Source organism: Oreochromis aureus, linkage group 22 (genome assembly GCF_013358895.1).
Source record: "Oreochromis aureus strain Israel breed Guangdong linkage group 22, ZZ_aureus, whole genome shotgun sequence".
Lineage (NCBI taxonomy): Eukaryota > Metazoa > Chordata > Actinopteri > Cichliformes > Cichlidae > Oreochromis > Oreochromis aureus.
Window position 1 is genome coordinate 17,438,521 of NC_052962.1, and position 15,537 is coordinate 17,454,057.

Genomic DNA, 15,537 nt, shown 5'->3' on the forward strand with positions numbered 1-15,537 from the left:
ATCTGTTTAATGTTGCAAAACCTAACTCTGAGTTATTTGTTGATTCCTCATTTTGGAGGCTGAATAAAAAACTCGAAGAATATAATTATAACAGATACAATACAACCCTGTGCTCTGGTTAAATAATGCAAGTGTGCGTTGGTGAGTTGCGGCTTCATATTCAGATGGCATCTAATCGTCTTTTATATTGGGCTCAATGACAACTTTTAACTGTTCTTTTCACAATTAGCTGATCAGTATGTGGCAATAACAGCCTAAGCTAAAAAGCAGAACTAATTCAGTAATGTCAGCTACATAGCAATATTTCTCGATTTCTCGGTATCTATTATTAGCAACGTCAAACTACTTAACATACCAGTATGAAATGGGGATGTAACCTTCTGAAAACATGTGTGTCCTTTTATTTCTAAGAAAGGACTATGTTTTGTTCAGAGTTGTATTATTAGTCCTTTATTTATCCAGGTAAAAATACAAAGACTTTTATTTCATGCATATTTTAGTCTGCTTTGTGCCAAGCATCACAGTCTGTCTAACATCAAGCACACCAGTGTTGTGCGTTCATATGTGGTCTATATTCTAATCGGCTGATAAGCTTTAACAGTCATGGCTGCACGGTGAATAGAGTGTAAATTAAAGAGCTGTTGGTAGTAAATTTTCACTGCTCCACTGAGGATTGTTTCTCAGAAAAGTAATAAAGCCAATAATCAGCCTGGAGTACCAGCAGGTCCTCAATGATCTGTAAAGCAGCCAGTGGAAAAAAACATTTTGACGGCTTCCTGTATTATGTAACTCTCACTTGACTTAACTTTTCCTTCAAATGTACAATCATCAGCTAGTTATTTGCTACCCAACATAGCCCCAAAAGACTCAGTGTCTGTTTGTGTTCATTCATATTCTTACTCTTTACTTGAACTAACTAGTAAGATCACTTTCCACCAGTGATTTCACTGAACTTAAAAGACATGTTATTATTTGTCTTTACAAACATCACTCTTGAAAAATATACCCTTGTACCAAGATAGCAAGGATCACAGCGCTTAGATGACAAAATCTCCTCAATTATTACATTCCACACATTTGTACATCACTCAGTATATGTTTCAAGTTACTAAACACATGCTGCACATCAGATCTGGCTCTGGGGCTTTTTGGGATTTAGATGTCTTGAAAACAGCAGTGTGCCTTCAGTGGGTGGACATACTTTTGCAGGTGCACAGCGAAGACATGCGGCACGAAAATAGCCCACAGCCCTGTAATAAGTGGGTAACAGATGATGATGCAGCGATAAACTGTAAACTCCCATCTGCGTTGTTGAAGGGAGTGAGTGAGTCCACTGATGCAGACTCTCATTATGGGCTTGACAGGGCTGGCTGGCAAAGTAACCAATAGTTACCCAACCCTGCACGTGAAGACTGGCATTATCCTCACTGTGTGCATGTGTGAGTGTGCACATGAAACTGGAGGGTGTGGCTGACAGAAATACACAGGTGACCCTAATGGAAGCACTGGTTACAGAGCTTAAAGAGCTTAAATGATGGAACACTTTTACTATTTGCAGAGCACACCTTTAGGGATTAGAGTGCAGGTGGAACTGTTAATTTAATGGCACGATTACAGCAAGACCGCACCTCATACTTGCTTGCACAGTGTCACATCTGTCCTGGAAAACCTTGGATACCCTTACTGTCTTGAAGAGATTTTATGCTGCTCACTTTACTTGTTATACTCAGACATAGAAACTCACCAGACACTTTATTAGCTACACTTTCCTAGTGCTGAGTTGGACCCCGATTTGCCCTCAGAACTGTATTAATTTTTTATGGCACAGATTCAAAAAGCTGCTGGAAACATACCTCAGAGATTTTGGTCCATATTTACATGATAGTATCACACAGTTCCTGCAGATTTGTTGGCTGCACATCCGGTTCCACCTCCTGTTCCACCAGTCCAAAGGTGCTCTGATGGATTTAGATTTCGTGTCTGTGAAGGGTATTTAAGTAGCTTCATGAGATTGCTCACTACTACACTGGAAGCAGCCACCATGATCAGCAGAAATGCACAGGTAGGCCATGGTGTTTAAAAGATGCTCAGTTGGTTCCAAGCGACTGAAAGTGTGCCAAGAAAAACATCCTCTACATAATTGTACCAAAAACAGCAGCCTGATGATGACACTAGACAGAATGGATCCATGCTTTCATGTTGTATATGTCAAATTATGACCCTGCCATCTAAACATTATTGCAGGAGTTAAGACTCCTCAGACAAGCAACTTATAGCCTCAGTTTCCTGTTCTTCACTTGGAGGAGTGGCACCTGGTGTCGTCTTCTACTGCTGTGACCCATCTGCATCAAGAGTCGACATGTTGTGCCTTCAGAGATGGTCTTCTGTTTCAGCCCTGTTTACCTTTCTCATAATGAGTGGTTATTTGAGTTACTGTTGCCTTTCTTTCAGTTGGAACCAGTCTCCTCTGACCTCTGGCATCAACAAGAAATTTTCTTCCAGAGAACTGCTGCTCACTGGATATTTTCTCTTTTTCAGAAAATTCTGAGGAAAAATTGTGTGGGAAAATCCCAGCAGATCATCAGTTTCTGAAATACTCAGACGAGCCTGTCTGAGTATTTCAACAAACATGCCACTTTCAGATTCACTTAAATCCCCTTTCTTTCCCATTCTGAAGCTCGGTTTGAACTTCAGCAGGTCACCTTGACCAACTCTGGGTGCCTAAATGTACCGAGTTGCTGCCATGTGGCTTTCTCATGAGATATTAACAAGCAGGTACCCTGGTAGCTTGTGAATGTTAACAGAAGCATGTTTCACTCAGCCTGTAAAATCGCTGTGAAACTTCAAGAAAATAACCTGAATGAAATATTCAGGTAATGAAGAATGAGACGAGTTTCATAAGAAGCAGCCTGGAGTTATGATGTGTGAAAGGCCGTGGCATCATGTATTTAGACCTACGTATGAAAAACTAATAAAATACTTACAAATTAAATATTAAATTTATAAATTTAATGTTTTTCATTACATTTAAAGCAGCAGCTGTGTTTCCTGGCTATTCCCTAGATAGCATTATGAGTAAAATGATGAAAGCTGAACATTTGGAGGATCTGAACTAGAAGCTTTTGGATGACTTTAACATACACTGATTTCATTATTTGACACTTTGACCACATTTACTATATAAACATGTAACTATGCACAAAGTATTTACTGTATATATACGGCACATATAACAAAAAGAAAGGAAAATTGTAACTGGCACCCTATAAAAGATAAATGAAGATGCAGTTTAACAAATCGGCAAGCATTTGCTGATAATGTTAAATTAAACAGGATATCAACTGTGCTATCACACTCCATCACAAGCTGCATGCTTTTATCACTAGATATAGGCAGTGCTGACATGGAAACTGGATGGCAAGCAGGTTTGCATGCACATGCATACATTGTACAGACAGACATAGTGTGCATACACAGGCATGTGAAACCAACCCCAATAAAACTGCCTTTGCTGACCCTGCAGTAAAACTGGTTTTAGTATTTGAGGTCAGATAATACAGTTATTTTGCCAAAAGGTAAAAAGGTAGCCACAGTTCTCCTAAGGTCGTAGCCTTAACACAGTGCCATCCACATTTCCCAGTAGCGTTTTGTCTTTATAGTGGTCACAGTTCATAGTAATGTTAGTGATGTAAGTGTCATGAGTAATACTTTCCTATGGCGTCATGTCAGGCTTCATTTATTGTAGCTGACTGGACTTAATGTTTAAGGACCGGCGAGACATTCATGTCTAAAACGTTGTTGTTGTTGATTCTCTGTGGAACTCTGTTTCTGCTTCACTGGCAGCCAGGAGAGATCATATAGTGGGCGACTTTTCAGTTCTGTGCTCTCTTTCGTCACAAAGTCCATGGTAATGATACAGTGGTTTGCAAAAGCAGACTCACATTTCTGCATGCAATTTTGTCCAATTATGTTACCATTAAAATCCCCAAAACGGGTCTGCTGAAACAGACTTTGGGGAAAACACTTGGTCAATACAATTATTTTGATTTGTTAAATTAGCGCATAGAAATAACACTGCTGCCAAAATTCAAAGGAATATTATTGGAAGTTCAGAGGAATGCATTAATAGATAGGAGAATCAGGGAGGGACGATTTCTCCCACAGATGGTTTAGTGGATAAGATGCTCCAGATGCCTGAATGACCCACATACAGTGACTACATTATATTAATAATTACAGGTTAACTGCTGAAGGATTTTAGCCTTTTTTACACGCATATTTTGGATTTTGTTTTTTAAACCTTAAAAGTGCTAGAAACATATAAAGCCTGTGGATAAAAATTGCTCTAAAAAAAATTAAAAATGTTCAGATATATTCAGAAGCAAATGTAAGCAGTTCACGCCCGTTCCTGTCAGTTCTGTGGTTTAGAGTCCAGTGGGGTCAGTCTTGCTTCTGAATTTAGATACTGCTTATTACTGTGGGAGAACACAGCGACCACATAAAGACCAAGTCTTCGTGTCCAAACAAGAGGAATGTGTATTGTTTTTTAGGAAAAAGAGGAACTGTGGAGCGATTCATTACAACAGCGCTCACATCTTGCTTGAAAAGGTTCAAGACATCCGAGTGTGTCTTGATTTAGAGGAAAAAAAAATATGATGGGAATTCCTCACAGCTAGTAATTTTGTAATTTTAGAAAGAGGGCGTGGCGGTCAATTCTCCTTGAAATGTTCAAACACATCCAGACTGCAGCACAGTAGCCTCTGGCAGCAGAGGCCAGCGTCAGCCACAGACAGACAGCTTTTGCCTTTATGAGAGTAAGAGGGGAAAAAAATGGTGTTACCCCCCCCAAACCCCCATAAAAACAGTGCTTACAAATCATCTACCATCTTCAAAGCGAAACCTCAAAACTTCCCCAACATGCGTTATACACCAGCACTGATGCATCAATCACTTGAAAACTATTTTACTTTTATCAAAGATGGGAAACTGACTGGCAGCAAAAGATAATAACACAGCCAGTGTGACACCTCTACATACAGCAGTTGCTGTATGCAGCTTTTGAATAAAGACGTGGTTTTTTTATACGACCCAGATCTAAGGGTACGGGCTGATGGGCTGATATGCATATTTTAGGTTGCACAGTGGTTAGTACTGTTTCCTCACAGCAGGGGGGTGAGGGGGGGTTCGACTCCAACATCTGGCCGGGATCTTTCTGTGTGAAGTTTATATGTTCTCCTTGTGTCTGCGTGGGTTCTCTGGGTTCCTCCTAAAGTCATGCAGTCAGTGGGTTTAGACTAATTAGTGATTTTAAACTGACACCAAGTGTGAGCTCTATCAGACCAGTGACCTGTCCTGGATGTACTCTGCCTCTTGCCCCTTGACAGCTGGAATAGGTTCCATCCCCCTCCACCGTGACTCTGAATGAGATAAATGTAAAACAATTGACGGATTTTCCGATGAATGATCTACAGTATATATTTATGACTTCACAGACAACACCTTGAAATAGGTCTTTTTATTTAAGAAATGTATAATAAAGGAAAATTTTCCTGAGCCAACTGAACCAAGGCAGTTGTCTTGGAATTTTAACTGACCTTTATGTGCTCCTGAGTGGGATGGAAAACCTGGACTTCTCTGCTTAGACTGCAGCACCTGCAGCACCTGCTATAAATATGAAGTGTTTCACCATCTATGTATGTTTCCTCCACTGGTAACTGGGTAAGCAGGAGAAGATAAATGGGTGGATGTATGGATAAATAATAAAGAACAACGTATAAGGGTTTGAAGTCATTGTTTTACAAGTAATGGAAACAATAGCAGTGTTTGGTGGTGTAATGCCCACTTATAATTTCTTTTCCTATGTTTTTAAATAACTGAACTAGCCCACACACTGTTCTTAGTCTAAATGACCAAGTAAACAAATACTTAGTCTAGAAAGATCTAAAAAGGATGACATCTGATGGAGAATGAATTGCCTTAAATAAGAGGAGAAATAAATATCTCATTTCTAAGTAACAAAGAAGCTCATTGAAGTGAGGCTAATGTGGACAGCCCCGCTGATTCACGTGTGTAATGTCTGATGAATGTATGATTCACTCAAAAACACACATAGCCCTGGCACTGCAAGAGACAGCAGCCAGGACCTGAAGAAGTAGAGAGTCTATGCAATGAAGGAAAAAAGAAAATGTTCCAGGCTTTACGGAGTTACTGATTACATTTGTGTGCTCCAATACGGCACCTTACATCTTTTTCAGCTTCATTCATACAAATTGTTCTTTAAAACAACATTTTATATCAGTATCACTTTTCCAACTTTTTAAACATTTCTTTGCACTACTTTACGCTCTGCCATGTTTACACAGAGTAACACTGCAATAGTACAGCTATAGTTAGCTTAGTGGGAAATGTGATGCATGTCACACTGCTAAACCTTCTTCTCTATTTAGTCATCTACATATGAGTGCCTGAAAAGGACACAGATGGCATAACAGATAACTGTCCTGTGAAAAAAAAAAAAACCTACGTAGAAGTGCTGAAAATTCTAAAGATAAAAGTAAATTTGGTCAGCACACAAACTACCTGGTGTTTATTTTCATTCTAAGCTGGTGGAGACTTCCTTCCTGGCAACCACAACTGTTAGAGTCCTGGAGTCTCACGGTAGCCACCAAGCCACAGTAGCTGCTGTTACGCAGAACAGAACTGCTCGCTCTGTGCAAAACGTGGTTTAGTTGCAGTTCAGTTGGTACATGATGTGATACATGACTCTGTCTACTTCCTCTTAGGAATTTTATCACTCAGATCTAACCTTATCCCCCTCTCCACATACACAAACACTCACACCAAAAACCAAAAGGAAGGACTAACTCAGTCATTTAAAGATTTCGCTAAAGCTTAAAGTTTTGAAGAAGAATAATCCAGGTTTTAATATGAAAAATACATGAGTTACATAACCATATTTTGTACTACAATTTTTAAACATTAGCTGAGATTATAAATAACTGTCCAGAGTTAGTTGGTTGAATTAAGGCACATAGGAGACACATACTGGGCTGTGCCCGTAACTCCCAGAAGGCAGTGCCGCGGGCCTGCCAAGCACTTTTTGGCATTTTTGTGGTACCCCACATGTTCAATTTGTGGGATCAGAAATAAAAGGATACATTACCGCAACCTCACGTTCCCAGTTTGTCACATTGGGATGTTTGGTACCATTGTAACACATCTCCAGTGCCGCTTTTCAACATGCAGGGTAATCTGAGTTCCTGTCTGAGACAAACACCTTGAGACTGCAAGCAAAAGCAGTGATGTCATAAGTGTTGCATGACTGCCAGAGAAGCTTGTGTGTATTTGGTGCATATATTTTTCATGTAACATGGAATATAAGCTATAGGGTGTTATAAACTTTGCATATGATTTGAAAAAAACATGGTTTGGTACAGACAGTTGTTGTAACAGCAGTGTTGCCTAACAGTCAGATGTTTCTCTCTGGGTACTTAATTCCCACAGTCTACTAACAATAAGGGTAGTTTTGCTGATTCTGTGGCTTGGTCAGACAAGCAAAGTATTCTTATTCTTCCCTTGAGGGGTTTTCAAGAACAGAACTACACTGATATGATTTTAACGTTTTGAATACTACTGTTTTTCTCTAACCAATTTTGAAACTTCCCCAAGGGCCTTGAAATAATTTGAACAGATTATTACTGTCATCGCTATTTTGGGGAAAAAGCACACTCACTATTGGCGATCAGCACTGACTTTGTGAAACCAAAACATTATGAAAAAGAGCCCACCTATATAAATTCAAAATGTCAACAACAAAAAACCCCAGAGGCGCTTTTGGTTTCCCTAACTAGTGAGGCTGTTGTGAAGTCTCTTCTTGCATGTTTCACCGTGTTTCTCAACAACACTCTTGCCTGCCCTCTTCCTCATTTCATTACAGGAAGTGAGTTTGCAGTCAAATGCAGAGCTGTCACCCCACTTGGTGACATGTCATTCCTGTAAACTCTTGTGAAGATGGTGCCGTTCTAGTTCCAGATTCTGCTGCTGCCGCGATGCCCTGCTTGGGTCATCATCTCTCTCACTGGCCTTGATGCCATCGGAAACAACGATCCACAAATTTTGCAAGTAAGTGTTCACACTTTGCTGAGCTGCAACTGCTCAGGCGGACCTGTCACTTCTTCATACTAGCCAGCTGTCTTGCTACATACTGTGACTTATAAATACAGGCAGGATCTGTTGAAATGCTTTCATGGATTAATCATAATACGCGTTATGTAAGATCATTTGAAGTTTAGGTATATGATGTGGCAACATTTGAATTCACAGTCTGTTAGTTAGTTAGTACACAAAGCTCGGTGCTGCAATGGAAAAATAGGTTCGATAACATCTAGCCTCAGCTTCCCCATTTTGCAACAAATGTGTCAGTTGAGCTATAGCTCAATGGTCAGTATGTAGACTACGAGATCAATGGGACAGCAGCAGAGAGACGTTTACTAGTGATTCCTGTCTGTCTTTTTTCTTTTTGTCCTGACTTCAGGCTGGAGTCTGGTCCATCTGGAGGATGGGGAATGTGATGCGAGGTGTGAGTGCTGAGAACAAGGTCAACACCGAAAACCCTGAAACCTCTCTGAAGGGTAAGATGTCCTTTTAGTGTATAAATAGCGCAGGCTGATAAAAACTACCGATTGGGAGCTTTCTGCACTCTTGTCAGCAACAACAGTCATTGTGATAATCCCTGACCGGAGAGACACTGACATCTTGAATACCAGAATTTACTGTTTTGGCATGTTTCGTTATGCATGTCTATGATGATGTGGCAACTGCACCTAGGCAATTACAAACAAATCACAACTACACATACATAAGAAATCACAAATCTAGTCTTAAAAACTGATTTTGGACAGTTTTAGTTATTTCTAAATCACAGCGTCAACATTTGGCTGCTAGTAAATGCTGCAAATATTACTCTTTTTGCAGGCGCAGAAGACGAGGTGGTGGTCGTGCTCCAGGACTATCCTGCTCCTGAAATCAGCGAGCCGATCTACAGACTGGGAGAAAAGCTCAAAGTGGTTGCACAGTAAGATCATGTGCTTGCATTTCTGATTGAAAAAAGAAAAGAAAAGAGAAAAGAAAAGTTTTGGACATTATGTGCACCAACAGGAAAACCAAGTCAAAAAGAAAGCTTTGTTTGTAATGGAATGTTCTAAATGTGTAATTTAGGGAAGTGGCTAGGCAAAAGGTCAGTTTTTAATTCCTCTTTGCTTCTGTGTCGTCGTCAGGGAGGCTTATTGGTGGAGAGTGCGCTCTATTCAAACAGGGAAGGAGAACTACATACCCGGCAGCCATGTAGCACGAGTGTACCATGGGTAAGTAAAACCTCACTGACACTATCTTCTGTTCCACTGGTCTGGTTGGTTTGGCTGAACTTGATTAAAATAGGTCCTTCTGCTTTATGATCTGTCTTTTTTATAGAACGGCCATGACAAATGTTAGTAACGTGACATATTGGTGATGTGGCCTATATTACAGCTGCGTATGTGCTAATTTAATAAATATGGTGATTTATATTAATATCTCCACTAGTATTTAATCTGGAATTAAAAACTCATTTGGGTTTTTTTTTCTTTTTGTTCAATCAGCTGGCTGTTTGAAGGTGTGGAGAGGCAGAAGGCGGAAGAACTGCTTCTTCTACCTGGGAACAGAGTGGGTTCTTTTCTGGTCCGAGAAAGCACCAGGGAGAGAGGTAAGAACAAGTAAACGACTACTGTCATTTGATTCCAGTTCTTGGTTTCTGTGAATATGTTAAAAGCAATTGCGAACTACCTCTGAGACTCAACTACTGACACAGGACATCAGTGTAGTCACACCATTAACCACTCAGTAAACCATAGCTGGAACGAGGAGGAAACAGCAAGCTGCCACTCAGGTCTAGATGAAGCAGGCCAATGACTGCTAAGCTAAGCTGAGCCAAATACCTGCTGGTTGCATCTTCAGGCTGAAAGAAAAGCAAACAGCTTATCTCCCAAAATGTCAAACTATATCTGTAAAGACACGTAAAAGGGAAATTACTTCTAACTGGGACAAAGTCTCATTGGCCTGTGATAGATAAATAAATCCAGTGACTAAACTTGACAGGAGATGGAAACTACACCACATGATTGAACTTCAAGTTACTTCTGCTTTGTTTCAAAGCCGTAGTTATTGATGTTATTGTTATTAATCATACGGTCTTGTTTCAAGATTGATGTCATTATTGAAAGCCTGTCTTCAAAGCATGTGATGCGTGTCACATCCTCAGGTCTGTATTCGCTCTCAGTGAGGCACAGGAGTGTAAAGCACTATCGTATCTTCAGACTTGACAACAGCTGGTACTACATCTCCCCACGTCTCACTTTCCAGTGCCTTGAAGATATGATCAATCATTATTCTGGTGAGTAGATGCGTAAATATGTTGCTTTCTCATAGACCCTTAGTTAACATGTGAGACAGTAAACAAAACTCATCATGTGTAGGGGCACACACACACATATAAGTACTAACGAACTTCGGAAACCACACGAGCTTAGATTAACAAAAATATAGTTTCATGTTCTTAATATAGAAGTATTTGTTATCAGTGTTTCAGCCTCTATATATATTTCCTCTACTGACAGAATATTTTTGGAACACAACAGGAAATGAGATACAATATGCATGTTTGATAAGCACTGGTGTGTACACAGTGAGGAAAAGAGGTTGTGATAATTGCTGAAGTAGTGCAATATTCTTGATACACATATATATAAGTTTGCTTTGTATGTTTGCTAGAGCGGTCAAGTGTTGAGTGGTTAATGCAAATTTTGCAACTTTATGTTTGTTCTTTGCTCATCTTGCCTGGGAGCTGTATTTTACTTCCCCTATTGTTGTATTTTCAGATTCTGCAGATGGGCTATGCTGTGTGCTAACCTCGCCCTGCCTGTCAGGCACGACTCAGCCGCCAGATGCAAGTCTTGGAGCTCCACCTGTAGTGATGCGGCGCAACTTTGACTGGAACAAAGTAGACAGGTACAGATGAGATTCAAATAAATATTTTCCTATGGAGGCGACAGCCAAGAAGTGTGTTTATTTGAATATTTGTGAGCCAGAATTGCACAAAAGCTGCCCAGTGGAGGAGCATGAGCAGGGAAAAACTGGGGGGAAAAGTCTGTCCACTTTATTTTAAAACTGCAAGATCGGGAACCGGCCTTTGAAGAAGATCAAGTTAGAGGCATGTTAGTGTGGCAGTGCATGTTGTGGGCAGTTGGCAGTTGGCTGCCCCTCCCTGATGCTGGCTCTGTTGGGTGGCTTCTTCCTGTTAAAAGAGAGGTTTTCCTTCCCACTGACACCAAGTGTTGCCTCATAGAGGGTGGTCTGATTAATAGGGTTCTCTTGTATTACTGTAGAGTTTTTACCTTACAAGAGCCTTGAGGTGACTATTATGGTGATTTGGCACTATATAAATAACACTGAGCTGAACTGAATAAAATTCAAAATACATATCTGTGCATTGAAAATCTCAAAGTCCATGTAGGACAGGATTAAAATTTGGCACTTATAAATTGCCGTCTTTGTCCCGCCTTACGTTAATCCTTTGAGAAATTTTAATGCTGAAAAACACATTTAAGCACTGTTAAAAAAATCTACATCCAACATCTAACCAACTTTGTGCATCAGTATCATGGGGATATATTTGAGCTTCAACAACAAAAAGCGCACAGTGGAGTAACAGAACAAGCACTGTTGCCCTGGATCTTCTGTTTCTGTTAATTCACTGTAACCTTAACTATGACTGGATAATTTGACTTAAAGTCACATCACCATGTGGGATAAGTGGCTGGAGTAAATGTTAACCTAAACCATGTGAAAAAACTCGTTTTTCACTGCACAAAGCCGTGATTCCTTCTGTGTCAAAATTGTGTGACGTGGGTTTAAAATTAATTGCATTTTTTTTTCGCCGATTAAAATTTCATGCAGCTAAACTGTATGTACTTCATTCAACAGCTTAAAAATAATGGACAAAAATAAGCCAAATTAAAAAGGGCCAAATTTCGAACCATCCCTATGTACTTCAAGGGCCTATGATTTAAAAAATATTCCCTGAATTAAACAAACTGATTACAATTTCATATTTTCTAATTAATTTTTAAATTTTGAATTCATTTTGACTTTTTTTTAAAATGCAATTTTAGTTTCATTTACCTTCCAGGGTGGATCTTCTCACTTCACTTTATTTTTTACTGCTTAAAAATGTTGAGTTCAGTTTCTATTAGTTTTATTCTTTATTTATTATTGTACGGAGGGCATTTGTCAGAGACAAGATTTAGGAAAATCAGGTAAAACAGCTGACCCTCAGGAGCCACAATAAACATGTCCACCAGTGTCTCATCTGGCAAGCTGTAATTAAATCTTTACCAAACTAACAAATAATAAAACTCATGATACAGTATCTCCTCATTATTCTTACTTTATGTTAGTTATTTTTCTAAGATCACAAAATTGTTTCAGTTCATAGGATAGTTTTTTTTTTCAAAAGTCTATTTTTCATTTTAATTTTGGTTTTCAGAAATTATTATTTTTTAATATTTAGTTTCCATTTAAGTTTTAATTAGTTATAATAACCATGGTATGAAGGTTATAAGTTTCCATTTGTTTATCTTCATTAAATATGCAAAAGATATTTTATAAAGAAATCGGCTAATCATGACATTAAACAAGAGGCGCATATAAAATCAGGCAGCAATGAACATCTGAGGCAGCTGTGGAGGTGGAGCCTGGTTAACGGTTAAATGTGAAGGTCAGTGGTTCAGCCCCAGGCTCCATTTTGAAATTTCCTTGGGCGACAGACTGAACTTTAAATTGTCCTTAATGCATCTGTTTAAATGTTAGGTTAAAAGTGCTTAGGCATGTGAAAAAAACAAACGTGTGAATGAGGCTACTGGTAAAAAACACATTAAATGCTGAAACTGAGTAAAAAAAAAAAGAACCTGACCACTACGCTCAAATCCAGCATTTTACTGAAGGTTTGTCCTTATTCTAAGGTGGGATTAACTGTATTCATCTCTACACTTTACAGGAACCAGCTGGTCAGCACAGACGCCTGCAACGAAAACATGGTGAGCTATGGAGTCAGGAACAGCATCGCTGCCTATCTGTCCTTCGCTGGCGATCAAGACCCTTCACGGGTGAAACCAGATAGCCGGAAGAAGAAAAGCAAATCGCTGTATGTTGTTCCTGAAAATGGCCTTCCGAACACTGACTATGACGAGGACTTCTAGATGCAACAGTGAAGCTAAAAAGCCCGGACTATTTTTAAGTGGAGGCCAGTAGACAGCTTCCTCTGAAATCTACTACCGATTCCTTCAGCCAGCAGAGAACAGTACTGAGCCGAAACTCTTACCCCAAAACATCGAGGCGTTTCATTGTTTCTACTTTGAGCACTTTGAAGTACTTTTAACAATAACGCAAATTGCATGACCAATTACACTTGTGAAGTAGTTGAACTGGATGACGGTGCAATTTAGATGTGAATGCCTGAACGCAGTGCAGAAAAACAAAGCTTGGCATTATGGTGTGATGAGTGATGTGGGATAGATTCTAATTATATGCATATGGCTTTTTGTGGCTTTCAAACTATTTTAAGTTTTATTACTATGGTAAAATGGTCATAATGGGACGAAGGGAACCTCAGATCATTTGAATTTGGGGGCTACATTGATGCATTGAAGATGAAGATGATATGATGAGTGTGTCTCAAACAGTGACTTATTCACACATGAACATAGGGGGAAATGAGCAAAATGTGGATTCCTCTTATAGTTGCCATCCTACTATTTGTCATTCGATGTTAATTCTCACTCTGAGATTCACTACACAAGCCAGTGTCGCAGTTATCAACAACCAGCCTCTAATTAATGGCCATCGTCGTGGTGTGACACACCGATCAAGAGAGTGGGACCATGTGTATAGACAGAGGTTATAAAAAATATAATCCGCTTTAGTAATTTGAGTGAACTGGCCCTTTAAATATCCCCGGAGGGTGGAAAATAATCACTTCTGTGAAGCACGATAAGTCTCCAAATAGTTCATCAATAACATCTGCTGTGTGGGTTGTTCACAAAATAGTTTTTTTTCTTCTTCTTTTATTTTTTTTTAGTTTATTAATGTTTCCTAAACACTGAAATGTATGTTCCTGTGTAATAATTTATCTAACTTGAGCAACTTAGGTTACAAAATATCGTTACCGGGCTTGGTAACAATATTGTAGTGTTACTAGTATACTAACAAACACACAACAGTGCATGCGAAACAGGCTCGTGTAAATACTGTGTATAATTAATATGTATCGGTTATCATGTTTCATGTATCAATCAATTACAGGAATGGCTGTTATGGTAATAGTCTGATGCTTTTTTGCCGTATGTTTTATTTAATGTTACATGGGAATAAAGACCAGTCAACTGCAATACTAACCATTAGAGAGGTCACAATATTTCTGGTAAACATCCGTGTGTACAGTGATGACACAACAACTAGTGCTGCATGTTTAAATTTAAGCAGAAAAACACACACATGACCTAAAAGTAAGATAAAAATATCCCACCAGCCGTGAAGGTGTTGAAGCTCAGGACTCAACCTGAGGACGGCTGCTGTGTAAACCCCCCCCGCCCAAAAAAAAAACAAAAAAAACAAAAAAAACAAACTTGCCTCAGTTGTGGCAAAAGCATATTGTGATTCAAGGTTAGGTTTACTGTTAATGTAACAGTTCACCAAACCAAATTAGCGAATAGTCATCATTTAGTTTCATTACCACTCTCTTATCGTCATGCTTGTCTGTGCACCATTTGCAACTCATGCATATATTTTGCACTTTCGGCAAAGTGTTGCTGAAACATGGAGAAAAAAAAGATATTATAACAAAAAGACTGCCCCTTTTGAGAAAAAGAGCTGTTAACCAAATAGAAAGGGATTTGGGGCTTTCCCCTATTTAGCATGAGATTTCTTTAGGCAAATGTGAGACCATGAGAACAAAAGTCAAAGCATCCTGTTTTTCATTCAACCCCCCAGATTTAATACTGTACACACTGTTCATCTGATGTGGCGGCATGATGGGAAATTTCTGAGAACTTCTGAATTCTGATTTCTTCACAAAGACACAGTCGGCCTATTGATATTTGCTCAACTTCCGCTATTCTGCAAGGTTACCATATGACAGGGCTTATGGAGCAACTTCTTTTTAATAAGATCATATCTTACTGCAAATCTGCAATGAACTCAAGCAAAACTGCCGATGTTTTTGAGTCTGAAACTAAGAATGACGAACGCGTCCGAGGAAGCAAGCAGAAGAACTGTCGAATCAGTCAGATGTGTGGGAAAATTTCAACTACGTGTAGTGCATTACTGCTGAAACAGGAACAGTGTCCTAGAGTTTAAAGCACAGGGCTGCGTTTGGCCTGCGTTTACATACAGAAAATAACAAAAATATATGAAATACTGGACTGTTTGACCTCTTTTACATTCTGATAT

The 15,537-nt window shown here is 39.3% G+C and overlaps 1 protein-coding gene across 2 annotated transcripts; it reads left to right on the plus strand.

Moving 5' to 3' along the window:
- Positions 1-7,937: 7,937 nt before the first annotated feature.
- sla1a (Src like adaptor 1a) lies at positions 7,938-14,480 on the plus strand. 2 transcript variants are annotated; one of them, XM_031729277.2, is made up of 8 exons: positions 7,938-8,121; positions 8,534-8,630; positions 8,974-9,073; positions 9,276-9,362; positions 9,636-9,739; positions 10,295-10,426; positions 10,911-11,040; positions 13,088-14,480. In XM_031729277.2, the coding sequence occupies exons 2-8, from the start codon at positions 8,558-8,560 to the stop codon at positions 13,287-13,289; spliced, it is 828 nt and encodes a 275-aa protein (XP_031585137.1). In that variant the 5' UTR covers positions 7,938-8,121; positions 8,534-8,557; the 3' UTR covers positions 13,290-14,480. The 2 variants fall into 2 exon arrangements, with proteins under 2 accessions (XP_031585137.1, XP_039461999.1); XM_039606065.1 differs by lacking the exon at positions 7,938-8,121 and having other exon boundaries at positions 8,241-8,630.
- The last annotated feature ends 1,057 nt before the right edge of the window (positions 14,481-15,537 follow it).